This window comes from Corvus hawaiiensis, chromosome 1, assembly GCF_020740725.1.
Source record: "Corvus hawaiiensis isolate bCorHaw1 chromosome 1, bCorHaw1.pri.cur, whole genome shotgun sequence".
Classification (NCBI taxonomy): Eukaryota; Metazoa; Chordata; class Aves; order Passeriformes; family Corvidae; genus Corvus; species Corvus hawaiiensis.
Genome location: NC_063213.1, coordinates 11,733,740 through 11,751,044, shown reverse-complemented (window position 1 = coordinate 11,751,044; position 17,305 = coordinate 11,733,740). Strand labels below are relative to the sequence as shown.

Here is a 17,305-nt window from a genome sequence, read left to right as displayed (position 1 = left end):
TTTGATGTGGGTGTTCTATCTAAGGCAGTGCTTCACTAGCATCTGTCACCGTATTTTTGAGTGCTCCAAAATATTTTGGAAGCAGAGGGCAGAATGGTGTAGTGTTGCACTCAGAGATTGCTGTTGATGTGTTACATCACTCTTTGCAGCATCATTAAATCTATGTGTTGGGCATAACAGTTCTGGCAATATTTCTTGGGATTTTCTCAGACTTGCTGGGGGTCTGCTCCCTATGGATCCTGGAGTTAAATTACGGGGATTCCCTGGAGAAAGGTGCACCCCAGAACAGAACTTGTACTTAATGGGAAAAAATGTGAAATTTTGTTTCTCAACTGCTGCTTTCTGTTGAGAAAAAGGAATTGAGGAGTAGCCAGGCTTGCTTTGCTAGAAGAGCAATCACATCTAATGTCTGCTCTGATTTCAGTAGCACAGCCTGCATTAGAGTGATTTTGTGATGTGTAGCATTAGGTTGGCATCATTACATCACTTCCATAAAAAGTTCCTGTGCATTTCTTGGGCCAGTGCTGTGGTTGTCTTGTGTGAAGTGTTTTTTGTGTTTTGTTTATTTTTTCCTTCAGGGTGTGCTCTTTTCATCTCTGTGCTTGGATAGAAATCTGCCAGACATGATGCATTTATGGAGTGAAATATTTAACAAGTACAGTACATTGGGTTTTGTTTGCTTGTGGGTTTGCATGTGTTTTGGGGTTCTCTTTTTCACTCTTCCCCCAACTATTCTCCTCTTCTTAGATATCCTATTTTGGGATTTATTTTCATGATTCTATCTCTAATGTCTTTCTTTTCTGTCTTTTCTCTTACGTATTGCATCAAGAGCATGACTATATAGTGGATTAAATGGACAACCAAAAGTTTAAAAGCACTTTGTTGAACTCGGGATGATGAATGCTTCAGTATAATAAATTGCATTGGTGTCCTTTTGCATGAGACCTGCTTCTATTCTTTTTCAGCCCAAGATTTGATGAGGAAGAACATTTCAGAGTGCTGGTTAAGAAGACTGCCCAGGAGCTGTCAAATGGCATTCCAGATTGTGGGCATTTATATGCCTCTATTAGAGCCAGCAAAAACCTTACACCTTCTGGAGAGCTGCAGGAGATGTTCAGTGGAATGGATCAGGTGAGAAGTTAATAATGCCCTTCAGCAAGGTCCAAATCCTTGACTGTGGAGTTACAGGCTGGTTTTTGTTAATTCTTCCTGTTGCTTTAGTCTGTGGTCTTTCTGCCTTCCCTTTGTGCACAGGTGAAGTTGATGAAGAGAATAGCAGAAATGTCTGATATTAAACCAGTACTACGTAAACTGCCACGCATTAAGAAGTATTTATTAAATAGTGACAACATCAGGTGAGTTCCAGCTAAAAAGAAAAGGGGCATTTTGGTTAAAGAGGGACCACGGCCTGTGAATGTGCTTTTCTCAGTGCATCTCATGGTGTACTGGGGTTTTGTGAAATGGGATGTCTGTGGAAAAACTACACAAATGTTAATTTAAATTCCCCTTGCTTACAGAGTGGTAGCTATGCTAGCTCATTTTGTTCAGTTTTTAAATGGTATGAGAGACTTAGAGCAAATTTCATAGGTGACTGTTGTACCCAAAGCTTGTAAGTGATCTGTGCAGTTTTACAAAAATAGTCAAAAATCTGCCTTTTTTTGCCCCTTCAAGGTGCTCATTAGACAAATACTGTTACATTGTGTTGTAACAGTTGAATATAGTTTGGTTTTGGTTTTTGTTTTGCTCCTAAAAGGAAAGCAGTGACATTCTGAAACCTGCTTGATGCATATATTGGAAAAAGTAGAGATCACATTAAGGTGTTTAATGTCAGATGCATTAGTTCCATAAATGGGTCTGTTTAGAGTGACAGAAGTTGCAAAATTTTGTTTTTTGAAGTACGAAATGATAAATGAAATTATGTAAATGTCTGTACTGTTCAAAACTGTGGTAGGGCTGCCACTACAGAGAGGCTACAGAGGGCATTATTTTCCTTCAGAGACATTTTTATTTGCAAAACTGAGCTAGTCCTGTCTTGTGCACCAAAGTGGTTTGATAGCTACTGCTCAGCTTTGGTCTGAAAGTGTTCTAGGTCAAGCAAAAGAAAAGCAATTGGACTGTAATTTTTTTTCTTTTTCATATCAGATGCTAGATTGAGTATTTTTCCTTTCTCTCTGTTAATGATTGTCAGCAATCACTGACCTAACATTCTGATGATTTAATAGAAAATGTTTGGAAAGACAAAGTGGTACAAATTATAAAAGACTCTCTGAAAACACAAAACCATATTTAAAAACTTGATACATATTTTTGACAGATGTTCAGTGAATGCAGCACCTCAGCAGATACCAGAAGCATCCAAAGAAATAGAGAAATTTCTAAAGGGCATAGCTAAAAGTAAAAAAGAGCGAAAACCTGTTCGTCCCCATGTGATTGAGGTGAGAAATTGTCATTTGTGATTAGGGCATCAAATACAGTTGGCCTGATAGTGTCAATACCATTGTGCCACCAAAAGTTTGACCTCAGATACTGTGTCCATACAAAGATGTCTGAAGAAATCTGGCAGTCATCTCTGTGCTCAGCTGCTCTGTGTTTTGCCATGGACTGTGTTCACTGCAGTGAGTGGACAACAGAAATGCTGTAGATCAGCTGTTAAGCCTTACTCTGGGGTTACTGCTTTGGCGTGGGATGCGGAAAAAGATCTTCTTCCTTCCCCTGTTGCATAAAACTGTAACTTCTTTTTTAGCTGAACTTTAGTTGAAATGTTGGCCAAAAGCAAATAGGGCATGATGTGCAGTTCCTCAGTTGCATAGGAATTTGGTTTGTTATCATGGTGTTCAGGACATTTGGCACAAAATACGCTTGGTTCAGTGGAGTTGACAAAGGACCTGCTCTGTCACTATGCAGATCTGTCTTAATTTCTGATGAGACTGGAATAAGGTCCCAGTTCCCCACCCATGAGTGAAATGATAGTTTGTAACTTTATGGGCCTCCTTTAATGTGGCTCTTGATGTCTCTCAGTGCCAGATTACTCTTGGAAGTTAATTTGGCAGTTGTGTCAGAAATATAAAGAAGTAGTTTAATACCTTGTTTATGTTTGTGAAGGCGTGGTTTGATGATTGCCTTAAACAAGTTTGAGTGGAAGGGGTTGCATTTGTGGTAGTCTTGGTCTAAATTGTTAAATCATCTTTTAATATGAGGTCTCTCTCTCGTAGAAATCTTCAGAAGTGAAACCTGTGGGAAGTGAAATGGTTACTGGTTTGCAGATCACAAGGAAATTAGTTAATGTAAGTACATTATTGGTGGGGGATATCGGTATTTCTGGGCTGTTGCTGATGTAATGGTCCATCTTAAGCTGTTACAGAAGCACAGCACTGAAACATAATTCATGCCCTTCAGTTCCGCAACTGACCATCAGACTTAATCAGTTCCAGTTAGTCTCTTCCTTTCCTTGGTCCCCTCTCTAAATGATTCTGAATGTGAATGACACCTGACAGAAGAGAATTAGTGAAAATGAGATCTGTATTTGGCTACAGGAAAGAAAAGTACACCATGAGCTCTCCTTTTAGAAGAGAGGGGCAGGGAGAGCTCAGCCCAGGTTTTGCCTGCTGACCAGTGCTGTAAATACACTGCTCTGCTTGGCCCAGCCAGCCAGAGTTGTGTGAGGGGCTGGGGATGGGGTTTCTGAATTTAAGAAAGGATGGGAAGCTCTGAAACGGCGCCACTGGAAGTGTGTAAGGGTCTGCTTGTGCTTAAGTGAGCACACCAGCAGATGTATGTGTGGAAGAGGCAAAGGAATGAGCTCTGCAGAGGCCCAGAGACATGAAGAGGAGTGCAGGTTTGGAAGTGGGGTTGTAATGAAGAATTGAGTCTATTGCAGGGGGTGTTTGAGCAGGAATTTATACTACAGCTGCTGTCATAGTCTACTTTTTTCTGACTCTGTTTTCAATGTCTAGAACTTAGTAGATGGATTGGGATATGATGTGGTGACCATGTTATGTGTGTGACACAAGTGGAGAGTTATGAACACGTGTTTCAATCAAAGTAAATCCATGGCCAAATCCAGACTCCTTGGTAATGATTCAGAATACATAGCACTGAGAAGTGGGGCTGCAAGGATGGGTAGCTGATGTATAGTGTCCCTCTCCTGTAGTTTTCCAAGGCAGTTCTTTGTACTGAATTGCTGGTACAGGCACAAGCAAAATGCCACTGGTTGCAGGGTAGGATGAGTGGCAGCTTTAGCATTTGTGTGTCTCTATGTTTGGCAGAATTTCGTGGCTCTCAGAAAAGAGAGTTCTCAGATGGATAAATAGTCTCCTCTGCTAACTGTGGCAATAATGTGTTCTTCTCTTAGGATCCTACTTTCAAGCCATGCCAGATGAAGACCCATTTTGTGCTTCCCTTCCCAGTGAACTATATTGGGGAGTGCATTCGAACAGTTCCCTACACAGCTGCAGACTATGCCAGGTGGGAAGCGAAACATCAGGGAGCTTCTCTGTGCACTGCGCAGCACAAAACAAAATGGAAAGGGTTGGGCTGACTGAAGAAAATGGAGTGTTGGTAGAAAATGATTTGCAGTGCATTTGTCACAAAATCTTTATGAAGCAACTGTTGCATGGCTGGGCCCAGAGAAGCCCTGTAAAGGCTGAGATAAAGTAATGAGGGGCTGCTATCCCCTACCTTGGAATAAACAGCCCTGCCTACTTGGGTATGTCCTGAGTTGACAGTCCTACTGTATGTAACAAAGTTTAGTGCTGCTCTTACAGTGATGTGATGTTATTCAGCTATTACTAAATACTGAGTATTGCTATCATTAGTGTTGTGGATTGTAAGAAGCAATGCATTGCAAATGGGGATCTGAGTGAGCTTTAGAGGTAGTTGAGACCATTACTGTTTTCCAGTTCACTTCACATCTTTGCTGCTTCTATTTCTCTCGTTCCAGCCTTCGAGTTCTTGCACGGTTGATGACAGCTAAGTTCCTACATACAGAAATCAGAGAGAAAGGAGGGGCCTATGGTGGAGGTGCTAAACTTAGTCACAGTGGCATATTCACATTCTACTCCTACAGGTAACAGTGGGTTTGTTCTCGATGGCTGAGGGGACAACTGACTGCATTTGGATGTGTCTTACTCTTGACTCGTTGTAGCAGTCTTTCAAGAAGTGAAATAAAAGGGATGAAATTAAATGATTCAGTGCTGATGAAGTTAGATTGCCTAATGAACCCATCCTTGCTTTCTCTTGTTTGTGTCCTTGGGAAAGCTTAATTTATCTCTGCTGGTAGCAACCACTGCTGCACCTCTGCACTTTGGTGTTTACTGTCTCAGTATCAGATTTATGTAAAACTGGCTTTCACTTGTTTATTTCTGGGTTAAGGAGGCCCTAAAAGAAGGAAATTCAAGACTACTCTAAATTTGAGACCATGAAGTAGAATAGTGGTGTTCCCTAAGGTTCTGAGTTTGAAAGTATGCAGCTTCCTTCAGCGACTGGCTGAAATCATCAGAGATTCAGCAGAAAGCATTGCTGGTGATGAGCTAGAACTGCTTGATCCTTTTTTTCTATTCCTCTTCCTTGCCAGTCCAGAACAGTTACCTCATATTTGGCATACCAAGGCACTTTCAGATGAAATTTGAACTGGAGGTATTGTAGTTGCAATTCTCACTAGAAGTGTTGTGTGGATGGGAGTCCTGGCTTCAGTCGTTTTCCTAGCCCAAAGGTAGCCTGGCACAGTGCTTGGTCACGATTCCTAACTGAGGTTTGAGCAGCCTGGCCTTTCTGTGAAGCTTCAACATGGTAGGACTTGTCCTGGCAGTAGTCCTTAACTTGCCAGTAGTAGTTAACCTGTGGCACCTGTTTTACAGAGAGTAAAAACAGGTGTGGCAAGAAAAGCAACTGAGAGAAGATAGGGCATATCATAAATATTCCTGGGGTGGGCAGTAATGGCAGTGCTGCTTTCTGAGCCCACTGTGAGCAGTGCTGGCTTACCTGACCTGCTCCTTTTACACCACTTCTCTCTACACCGTCTTGGAACTACTTATAGGCAGCTGAACTTCTGCACCTGTGTATCTAAAATTCCAAATCTGCTTGGTTTGTAACGCTATTTTCTTCTGGAAAAGAAATACAAAACCAAACACCAAAACCTCTTTTTGTACAAAAAAGAAGTTTATAATTCGTTTTTTCCCATGTATGTTTGTATGATGCATAGTAAATTATAAATGAAGTGAGAACAAAGGAATTTTAGTTTTTCATTTTGTAAGACTGAAGTAATTAATTTTTATGTTTTCTTTTTCTTCTAAGAGACCCAAATTCGTTAGCCACTTTGAAAACATTTGAAAAAGCAGTTGAATGGGCCAAATCTGGAGAATTCACACAGCAAGATATTGATGAAGCTAAACTAGCAGTGTTTGCTGCTGTGGATGCACCAATAGCTCCTTCAGATAAAGGTACCTTCTCATCATCCTCCCAGGGCTGTCAATGTTTATTTACTTTCTAGTTTACATTTAAAGGGAAGAAAATAGTTTGCTAAACCATGTCAGATGGTAAAATTTGTGTTTGGCAGATGAGAGATAATGGCAGTTTCAATGAATCAGTTGGTTCCTGTTGCTCCCTTTCAGAAACACCTCATGCACTCAGGCTCTGCTGAAGTTTTGTGTTCATACTGCTCTTCTGCATCAGATGGAGGTAGATTGAGGAAATTACTTTAGGTTTGGAAAGCATTAAATGCAGACAGATGAAAAGAAATACTGGTCTTCTGATTCAGAAAGAGCTGAGGGATTGTTTCCTGACTGAAGCAGGCATAATTGACTGTGAATGTCACTAGCCTTTTGTGCTTATGTTCTCTGAAGAAGTTAAAGCACAGAAGGCTGTCTGCTGGGATGGAGGGTGTTATCTCCTTTGCAGATCTGCACACTCATGATGCCCTGCTAGTATTTTCACATCTTTTCAGTTTACTGATACGTAGCTTTGCTTTCCTTGCTTCCTTATCTCCCTCATTCTCAGCTGAATTTCAGTCCAAAACTTGCCCTGATAAATTTGTTTCCTTCCTATACACAAAGGAATTACAAGGTTAAGACCAGCATTATTTTAAAATGTGCTTGTAGTAACACTGACTTTTTAATCAAGAACACTTCAAATGAAGCTGACTTTTACCTGACAGAATCTGGTTTTGGTCTGGGTAGTTAAAAAGCAATCAGTGTGAGGTGCACATGAGTGCAGTGCCTGCCTGCTGGGTGTTGGTGTCAGTGAGGGATGACAAATACTCTTTGGCATTTGAACACAGATCTTAACAGAGCACTGAATAGGAGAGCTTTGTTCCAGAGGCCTGGGAACTGGTGCAAGGAACACCTTCATCCTTTTGAGTCACTGGGCCCTGCATATGGATATGAAAACCTTACCTGGCTGGGAAGTCAGCCCTGCCTTGGGCAGGAGGTTGGACTAGTTGACCCAAGTCCTCCCAGCTGCCTTTATTTCCCTGACAAGCAGCTTTCCTATTACTATTTTGGAGTTCTCTGGTTGTTCAACAAGCCATTATATTAATTTTAGTATTAAAATGCTGTAGGCAAGTATTTCAACAAAAGCATTAAAGCATTTGTGTGCAGATTTCTGTGTGTAGTACAAGAAGGTGATCAAACCTTCACATTGCACATATATGATTGGAAATCAAAGTTCTAAAAATAGAAGGTTCATGAAATACAGTTTGTTTAAAAAGTTGTTAGAAAGAACCCCCACTCTTCAGAATGAATTACATCTAAATTTCCTGGACCACCATTATGTTCAGATTTTTGACAAACTAAATCATTTGCCAAAATAATTTGGTTTTTTCCTAATTAGGAAACTGTTACTACCTCACCCTGGTTTTAACTTAAAATGCTTGATTCAGTTGGATATTCTCTCAGAACAATGGTTTGATGGTAGTCTGTCTCTATTCCTTTCCAGCACATGTTCCTATTGTAGTTTGCTCTTACTCCTGCATGTCACTGGGACAGATTCCAGTGCACCAGTGCAGTGTGTGGTTTTGTCCTCTTTTTTGTAGGAATGGGTCATTTCTTATATGGGATTTCAGATGAAATGAAGCAGTTGCACAGAGAACAACTTTTTGCTGTCAACAGTGCTAACCTGGTTGATGTATCAAACAAGTAAGCCTGTGCTCAGTTGTCATATTTAAGTCACTGGATTTCTTCCCTTGGCCTTTCTTACTACTTTCAGCATTTTCTTCTGTAACCTAGAAAAGGATATGTTAATTATATCCTGCTTATTGCATGTTTAGCAGATGTAACTCCCTCCTACACTCTGAATTTGTGGGAGATTAGGTTTGATTTACTTCTGAAAGGTCCAGAAACTGTCTGGAGCATGAGTACACTCACTGTATGAGCTGGTTCTATTCCACTTGTAGCATTCTGAATTCCACTGTAAATATAAGAATTCCAGTATGGCCAAGTACAGGGTTAAGGAGAGACTGTTGTGATGACTGGGCAAAACACAAGCTGTATGTAGCAAAGGACGCTCTTCCTGAGATGGGAGTATTTTTAACCTGTATAGGAGAGCTATGGTTAACTGAATGTAGCAGCTTCTCACTTGTTCATGGATTTTCTTTTTTTTTCCCAAGGTACCTTGCAGTTGGGAAGAGCACTCGTGGTCAAGCTGTACTTGGCCCAGAAAATGCAGATATCACCAAAGATCCCTCATGGGTCAAGCGATGACTTTGCAGCTGAACATCCACAGAAAACAAGCCAATCTGTGTGACTACAGCATTAGGGGTTTTTTAGTAACTTTTAGCAGTGCTATGGTCCAGCTGCAGTACTCATTGCTGTTTTTTAACAGTGTTCACCAAACCAGTTAGAAGCTCCCCTTCTCAGATAATGATGTGAAACATTTTCTAACCATACAGTATTTGAGAGCAAGAATTACATGCTCTGCATGGCAAAGACAGACCTTAATCTTATACTGAAGCCTCATTCTTCCAATTGCACATGGATACTATATAAATGAAATATTTTTGTATATGGAAAAGTCTAGTTTTAAATGGTGTTTTGTTTGAAATCATGTCTGCAGTTGGATAAATAAAGAACTGTCTCTCATACTGACAGATGTCATTCTGTGGTGTGGTAATTCCAGCTGTCTTTGCATAAGCCTGAGCAGTCTGTGACAGTACATTCCACCAAGCTGAGAGTGCAGTGGGCGAATCCCTATTCTATATAAAGTTCAGTTCAGCTTGACAGTTGGGCAACATCCAGTCAGATTTCAGTATGTCATGACTTAGTATTTACCTACCTTGTTGTCGTGGTCCAGGTAACATAAACTGGCGTGAGAAAACATTTTTGGCTGTTTGTCAGCCTCATTACCCTTTTTCATCAGTATGGGAGGGGGGTGTTAACAATCTTAAAAAAAGCTCTGATAAAAAGGAAAGATGAAGCAAGGGCCAGGTTACACCCTTCTGAATCTCAAGTTGTTAAAGTTACTCCTCCCCCTTCCCAAATCCAAGAACTGGTTTTATCATTCCTGTACAAGAAGAAAGGATTCCAACTCCTAGCCTAATCCTGAAGCAGCAATGAAAAACACTTGCCCTGGTGTGCCTACTTTCTGCAGGGTTAGGGAAGGAAAAGGAGTGTTTCTTTTTTCCTTCACTGGTTTGTACAGAGAATCCTGAAAGTGCTATTCCCCCAGTTGTTTAAAAGCAAATGAACACACGTGATGTTTGCAACAGTATTTTATTTCACTTCAGAAACATTAAGCACATCCTGTAACTCAACACAAAAACTAGCCATCTACACTTATTTTTGGGGTGTAAGTACTCTGAAACAAAGTGCAGTAGATGAGTAACTTACGGAGTGCATAGAACGGTGTTGCACTTGCTTGTTAAAGGGCAGTATCAGTAACTGGTGTTTTCCATTAGATGCAAGGGTTTGTTTCAAACATAACACACAAACAGGACAAAATCTGTGTGACAGCTGAACGTCTTGTTTCACGTAAAGTGCTGGAACAATAATTTAAATGTTACAAAACAAAGCTGTAACAATTCTAAAGCATTGTTACTCACAATGTGCATCTATGACAACAATCTAAATGTGGTGTGTTTAGATGGCTCCAGTCTCAGCCTCCTTTGGGAGCATGGCCACGTGTTCCAGCTGGCCTGAGTCTGACACATCGTAGCTGGTCTTGTACTTGGCCAGGATCTTCATCAGTGGTCGCAGCTTCAGCCACCACTGCTCCTTGGGAATCCTGTGTCTGTGGGGGAAAACAGGGAGGTGAGATACATGTGGGATCAGGCACTGCCTTCCTGGGACGATGTAAATGCTGACCCAAAATGAGGAGAATCAAGGACACACAGTCCCAAAGGAATGAACAGATCTTACTGGAAGGTGTTAAACATAATACCTAATTTGGGACAAAAATGCTGCCCCACTGAACTGAAACAGAAGTAATTCTAGGCATCAGGGCAAAGGCAATCACATGAAAGTTACTTAACAGGACAGCAGAGTCCCAGACTTCACCAGGAGACTCTGAAGTGTAAGGAGGATGAAGTAAAAGCACAAAGGGAACACAGAGAAGTGAACAATCCAAGTGGAGCTGGGAGAATGCAGGCCCAAGGCAAAAGCAGGAAGGTGGGGGGAAGTGTTGGAAGTGGTGCAAGGCAAGCTGTGGTGAGGTGTTCACCACCAGGCAGTGCACACGTACATGAAGTCTGTTTCACTCTTGAGCTCAGCCACGGGTTGAAAAACGAGGTTGCGTCTCCGCATTCCCAGCAAACAGACTGAGTCATCGGTATTGGCAAACACTTTTCCTAAAAAGAATGAAGTAATTCAGCATCTTTCTTACATGTATAAGCGCAAATACAATTTTTCTGTAATTAAGCTGAATCAAAAACTTACAGTAGCTTAATTTCAGCTACTGATTATTTAACAGAATGATAAAACATCAAATTAGTGCTTTAATAGGGTTAGATCTTCACTTTTTAGCTTAACTTTGGTGATTAGCAATGAAATTGTAGTGCAATTAAGCAACAAAAGGATTGAATTTTAGCATCCAGTTCTAGCTTAGATTTTAGGAAACAGTGCTTTTCAGAAATTCCCAAAGAAGACATATTACCTTCTTCTGTCTCCCATGAAGGCAGCATGAAACAAAAAAGAACAGATGTAACTATACAAGCATCAATTCCTGCATGCATGAAAACCTGCAGTCACACTGGCTATTTTGTTTAAGAGGATGATAAAACAGCTATCTGAATTATTGACCTCACTCAGGTGGAAATGCTTATACAGCAGGAAGCACAGCAAGGCACTACTGAGTAATAAAACACCAAGAGGGGAAGAAGAAGGTTGACTAACAAACATTCGTATGTTTGCAAAGTGGAGTAGGCTTATATACTGACAGACAATCAAAGACAGTAACGAGAGACTGCACCAAACATTTCTGCACCTTTCCGGTAGGTTTCTTTCAGTTTTTTGGAGATCCACTGCATAGCTTTTGCTGAAATTTTTGTCCCAAAATTTCTATCAAACGGTGAAGGTGCTCCACCCTGTGCAAAAATTGAATTTTGGGTTAGCTTATCAAACCAGGATTGGTGTCTTGTTTTATCAGTTATCTCTGCTAATGGCCTGTTCTACCTCTTATTTCCATTTCCCCCACTTAAAAAACAAACCAACCAAAAGCCCCGCCCCATAAATCAATCGAAGGTGTTTAAAATTTGTGTTCAACAGCTGTAGTATTCTCACAGAATCAATACTACCTCTCACTTAGAAGAATGGAGGGGACTGTACACTTCCCTCCACCTCAGCCTGGGTGATGAGTGTAGCCAAATCAGGAACTCCCTTTGTCCACTAACAAGCTGCTTAGTGAGATAAAAGAAATGCAGGTAACACACGCCAAAGGAGTAGCTGACTTCTGTCTCTTCCACAAAAACAGCCCTTTGCACAATTTTCTTACTGAAATCTCTGCTCTTCCAGGGTTCAAGAAGCAGATACATTATGGATGGGCAGGTCAGTGTATTATGAAGAAGGTATTACAATTAATTATAAGACAAAAAGTTCAATATTGATTTATTTAGAGAGGAGAGGATAAAAATGAAAATCATAAAGAATCTAATGCATTTTTTCCCTAGATTTTTCAAAAGGGTTTGCAATAAAATGCTAAAAAAACCTTTTGAGTTGCCTACAAACAAAAATACACACTTTTTTCCCTTGAGTCAGACTTGTTTGAAATACTTGAACAGTGTATGTACTTTGTGCATACAAAGTTAGTCTTGTCTGTAACTTTAGGGTTTTATTTACCTGCTGCATATGACCCAATACATTTTTTCGACAGTCAAACACTCCTTTTCCTTCTTCAGAATACAGCTGATAAATGAAATCAGTTGTGTAGTTCTCATTGCAGTTCTCATTTCTGTAACAATTAAGGCCAGATAGTTAGCAAATTTACTATAAAGCACTGGATCTCTTTACAGGTACTGAATGGTAAGTGTTTTCCCTTTTCTTGATAGCAGTAATCCTGGCTTGGACATTTTCATCTCATCACATACACTCACTTTCATGTAACAGGCTCATGATTTTTAGGATTCTGATAGCAAAGGTCATAGTGTATGTAATGCACTACCTTTAGTAAGAAAGAATCTAGAATAAAAGACAAACCCGATGAGAAAATAGACTGCAAATAGGGTAAAGTTTTAGAGCAAATATATTTACATAGAAGTAAGTTTTGGACTTGAACTTCCAGACAGGTCCCAGAATTGCCTTCTGGAGCAGCAGCTTTACTAAAAATCTCAAGTTAAAGGAATAATCAAGGAATATTGACTTGGAGTGTCATTCCAAGTGGCCAAGCAGCCTACCTGGCTGGGAATGCTCAGTATCACTGATGCCATCTATTACATCTACTTTTACCTACCTCAGCACTAGACCACGCTGGATACTGGTTTTCATTTTTTCAGTCAAGTGTTCCACATTAGCCTAGAAACAACAGAAGTATTTTTAAAGGGCCATGCAGAACTCTAAAACAACCTTAATGAGCCTTCATTTCTCGAGAACTTCTGTCAAATATTCCACAAAAAGCATTACATGCAAATTCAAATTATTGAGATTTTTGGAGATTCAGGATAGCATACTGTGCATGGCTGTTCATCTTGGGTTAAAACTAACACCTTTCTCCACATCAGAAGTAACGTATTTTTATTAACTCAAAGGTGGTTTTTATATGCTTTACTGCTACAGCATCAAGCTTGATGCACATAAAAATACAGAAATTGTCACTGAAGTTCACAGCCTGCCCTTACTTCCAGTCCTGCCAACAGCTGAGTGGGGTAAGTTCTGATTCATTTCACATCTCTCTGCTTTTCAGGAAATAAATTTCTATCCTTTTAGCTTAGCATTTGTCCACGACTGCAGCTAGCACTAACCACCTCGGAAGTGTAAAATCCTCACAAGTAGAGAAGTTCCGTATCAGTGTATGTACTACACCACAATCCATAATCCTTAAAGCCTGAGGGCTTTATTTTAGTAACACCTCCAGACATGTTCTGAATAGCTGTGGTAACAGAGTCAGTATTTAATAAACTTGACATTCTGGTCAGTTCCTGTCCTGAACAGCCTTCTAACACAATCCTCCCATCATGGAAAAATAGTCTTCTCTTGGTTTTGGCTTTATTTTAAAACTACCCAGGTCTGTTCATTGAATTTGAATTTCAGTCTGAAGACTAAAAATGAAACAATTCATCTAGTAGTGCTTAATGGCCAATACAATTATTTTTGTCATTTTACTGAACTTGGGTGTCAACAATAACTCTGTCTACATTCCTTTATATAATGTTATGGCACAGGAACTGGCATGACAAATGCAGCTTTTAGGCCCAGTCTAAGCTGAGCCATCTACTTCAAGTGAACACATTGTGATATACACATACAACAACTTTAGGATCTACTTAAAAATGAGCAAAAGGTGGTGAGTACCTGGAGCTCTCTGATATCAAACTGCTCTTCGAAGATGTAAGCAGCATCAGCTCCTGCTGCCAGGGCGCCCATGTTGGCCAGGTAGCCGCAGTAGCCGCCCATGGTCTCGATGATGAACACGCGGCGCTTGGTGCCGCTGGCCGACTGCTTGATGCGGTCACACGTCTGCTCAGAGACACGAGAGCCTCAGTATGCACTAAAACCCCTGATTCTTTACATTTTTCTGTGTCATGCAACTTTGTGTCACTGACTGGTAACAAAAAAAATTAAAAATAAAGCATTTATAAAAAATGGATCTTTTAAGGAATTCCAAAATGGCATCATCCACATAACTATAATAATTACCAAATAAAGTGTTTCTTATAAATCATACACTGAACACCAGAGTAAAAATAAAGTGTTTATATCCTAGCAACTCTTAACATCTACTGGCTTCCTGCAAATACTGAAACAAGAATTCATTTTGGTTTGTAGTGGCATTAACCAGTTGTGTATCTGTGTTTTCTAACACAGATACAAATAGATATAATGAAGCTTCTTAATGAATTCTGGTATGAATAAAACTTCTCTTCTTTAACTCAATTACTTAACCTTACTTCTTCTTAGCATTGTTATTAAAATTCACTACATTCCTATCTATACCAAATTTCTTAAGTCCTTAGCATGTATAGCCCAATTACTTTCTGGTAATGATTTCTACATAAATATAATTAGTTCTTTCAAGCACTACTGGTACATGTTTTGAAATGTTTTTGGTTTTTTATTAACAGGTACATACTTACTATAAGAAGACTGCAATCTTCACTTGCACCTTACTCTGACCAGCATTAAGGAATGTTCTCTACAATGAGATCTGTTGCTTACATGAAACCAGTTAACAGCAAAATTTATTAGAGCTGCCTAAGAGATGGGGGAAGTAACAAAGACAGAGGCAATCCCCAGTGTGGCAATACCCAGGAATTTTAGTACAGAAACTTAGGAACTAGTTACTATCCACCTCTAGGTTTTAATAATACTCAAAAATCTATTTGATGAACTCATCTCCTGGAATGAATTTTTCTACCACTCAAAGTTATTTTAAAGTTGTTGATTAATGTATCTTCCTTTCGGAAAGCAAGTAAGAGAAATAGATCCTATCTTCTTGTCTTAGAAACAAATAAATAAATAGGATATACCACATTTTGTGACAGGAAGAATTTTGTGAAACTGATGTACTGTCCCAACTATCAATTTAGTAAAAATGGAAATGAAAGTACCGGGAAAGCTTGTCATCTTGCAACCTGAATTATGGTAACTTTAAAAAATCCCCATGCCTTACTGATTTTCTGAATGAGTAACTGTATGTGCTGTAATATTTGAGGTATTTCTGTTTCAGTTTTTTAAAAGCAGAACCTTCATTCAGCTAACTGAAAATACTACTTCAGGCTGAAATTCAGACTGTGAGCAATATGGTCCTTAAAACCATACCTAACAGATCACAGAACAAATAATTAACTGATACATGAGAAAACTTAATATAAAAACTCTAGAACTTCTAACATAACACAGTTTAATGCATATAAGACTAAGACCAGTGTATGCATGTATTTAGGTCAAGACAGAAAAAGATACAGGTAATTTAATGTATACATATTTTATGTATTTGCCTATATGCATATTATGTGCTTACACAGAGAAGTGCAGCATTCACATGAATTTATTCAGAATATGGATGTTCTGCTACCCTAAGCATAGAAGTCCATGTTGACTTTCATCACAAAAGTCCATGTTGACTTTCCATCAGTTTTTCAAAATGACACTTTTACATTTCTTGGGCTTTACAGTGTCCCCGAGCACTTTACTTTCTCTTTCCAAACTTTGTTTCATTAAAATTTTTCCAGAATACTATAGCACTGAAAATATTTTAACTCATTTTTTAAAAAGCTGCCTGCAACTGGATAGGTACTATGTCTTGTCTTTAGACAATAAATAAATACACACATGCAGATTTCCACCATTTTCAGAGACTCAAAATATTTGTAAACCCCAAGATTTCTAAAAAGGTTTTCCATCTGCTAGTAGTAGAATGAAATTTTCTGCCTTTTGAGAACCTCCAAGTACTAAGCAAGGAGGTAGATCAGTCACTGTGTATGGGACTAATCACTTGAAATCTACTTAGAAGGGTTTCTATCCTTGACTGTACAAGAGATGGAGTAGAAACTTTCTACTATTCTTGCTTTCTCAGAATGACTGTGACAGAAATACCGAGATGTGAAATTGGCACAAATGGACTTTAACGAATCATTAATTCATACACTACCCTACAGGCTGGAAAAGGCGAACCTAAAACACCTGGTGCAGGTTTCAGACATCTTAAACAAGGCATGTGGAATCCTTCTGGAATTGCATTACTAGTTGAGCTTTCATATGAACTCATCCAGCTTAATGAAAAATCCTAATATTTAAAACTTCACCAAATCAAATGTTCTACTATTAGCATTAACTAAACATCCTAACGACAATAAAATTCAAAAGATACAACCATTTTCTTATTACTGAGAGCACTACTGAAATCTATACAAACTGTAATTAAATTAGTACCAAAAACTATTAAGTAAGAGGAAGCAACACTATATGTGATCATTTGTTGCCCCACTGTGTTTTCATTTATCACTTTTAAACGTGCATCAGCCACAATTAGCAGATTTACCTACTTCTATAAATGTCAGACCAAGGGGGAAACAGCTAAAGGACTGGTAAAGTACCATGTCCTGCCTATGAACATGTGGCTACATGATGTGCTCACACAACACCTTAGGACATCTCACCCCAGGGATGCTGCACTGCAGCTCCCAAAGGCCAGTCCACCCTGTTTTCTGACACAGCTCTTCCAGTTATCTACTGGAGCTTTTTCACTCTCTGTGTAAGTAACACTACCTAAAGCAGGAAAACAAACCTGCCTTTCCCAACCCCCTGGATCTGTAGGCTTGACTTTCTTGGCCAATTACTTCATAATTAGTTATATGGCTTGCTAATGATGGGTTTGATGAAAGAGCTGGTAAGATTTATTCATTTGTTTGCATTACATCTCAGCTCAGTTCCCTTTGCTGTATTGTAAGCAAAGTAAACAGGACTGAAAGAGCTCATACAACAGTTGTACCCCAGGGAAAAACGATGGCAGACTAAAACTAGAACACTGATTGTTCTGACTCTGCACTGTTTAACTGAACATCAGTGACAGACTTAACTGCTTATACTATCCATGCATTTATATGCACTTAATAGATATTAAACCTAATGGAGTCTATGGGATTATTCATGTGTTTAGTGCTAATGTACTTTAAATGCTCTACTGCACTGAGCTCAGTCAATAGTTCATCCAATAAATGGGCCATTTA

General features: G+C 39.4%; 2 protein-coding genes across 7 annotated transcripts in view; one reads left to right on the top strand and one right to left on the bottom strand.

Moving 5' to 3' along the window:
- PITRM1 (pitrilysin metallopeptidase 1) overlaps nt 1–9,079 on the top strand; it is a 28,144-nt gene extending 19,065 nt beyond the window's left edge. For both annotated transcript variants that reach the window (XM_048287654.1, XM_048287741.1), the window contains 10 exons: nt 579–655; nt 966–1,131; nt 1,255–1,355; nt 2,315–2,435; nt 3,213–3,284; nt 4,352–4,464; nt 4,940–5,065; nt 6,292–6,437; nt 8,027–8,129; nt 8,600–9,079. In XM_048287654.1, coding sequence (XP_048143611.1) covers nt 579–655; nt 966–1,131; nt 1,255–1,355; nt 2,315–2,435; nt 3,213–3,284; nt 4,352–4,464; nt 4,940–5,065; nt 6,292–6,437; nt 8,027–8,129; nt 8,600–8,693 — 1,119 coding nt within the window. In that variant the 3' untranslated portion in view covers nt 8,694–9,079. The remainder of the gene's footprint in view (nt 1–578; nt 656–965; nt 1,132–1,254; nt 1,356–2,314; nt 2,436–3,212; nt 3,285–4,351; nt 4,465–4,939; nt 5,066–6,291; nt 6,438–8,026; nt 8,130–8,599) is intronic.
- Nucleotides 9,080–9,685: 606 nt separating this feature from the next.
- Nucleotides 9,686–17,305, bottom strand: part of LOC125317767 (phosphofructokinase, platelet) — a 43,277-nt gene continuing 35,657 nt past the window's right edge. For 3 of the 5 annotated variants that reach the window (XM_048288229.1, XM_048288038.1, XM_048288130.1), the window contains 6 exons: nt 13,929–14,093; nt 12,871–12,932; nt 12,261–12,372; nt 11,410–11,509; nt 10,669–10,774; nt 9,686–10,218 (listed from right to left, as the gene is read on the bottom strand). In XM_048288229.1, the coding sequence (XP_048144186.1) occupies nt 10,068–10,218; nt 10,669–10,774; nt 11,410–11,509; nt 12,261–12,372; nt 12,871–12,932; nt 13,929–14,093 (696 nt within the window). In that variant the 3' untranslated portion in view covers nt 9,686–10,067. Of the gene's footprint in view, nt 10,219–10,668; nt 10,775–11,079; nt 11,086–11,409; nt 11,510–12,260; nt 12,373–12,870; nt 12,933–13,928; nt 14,094–17,305 lie in introns of all 5 variants that reach the window. The other 2 variants (XM_048287881.1, XM_048287958.1) reach the window with 1 other exon arrangement.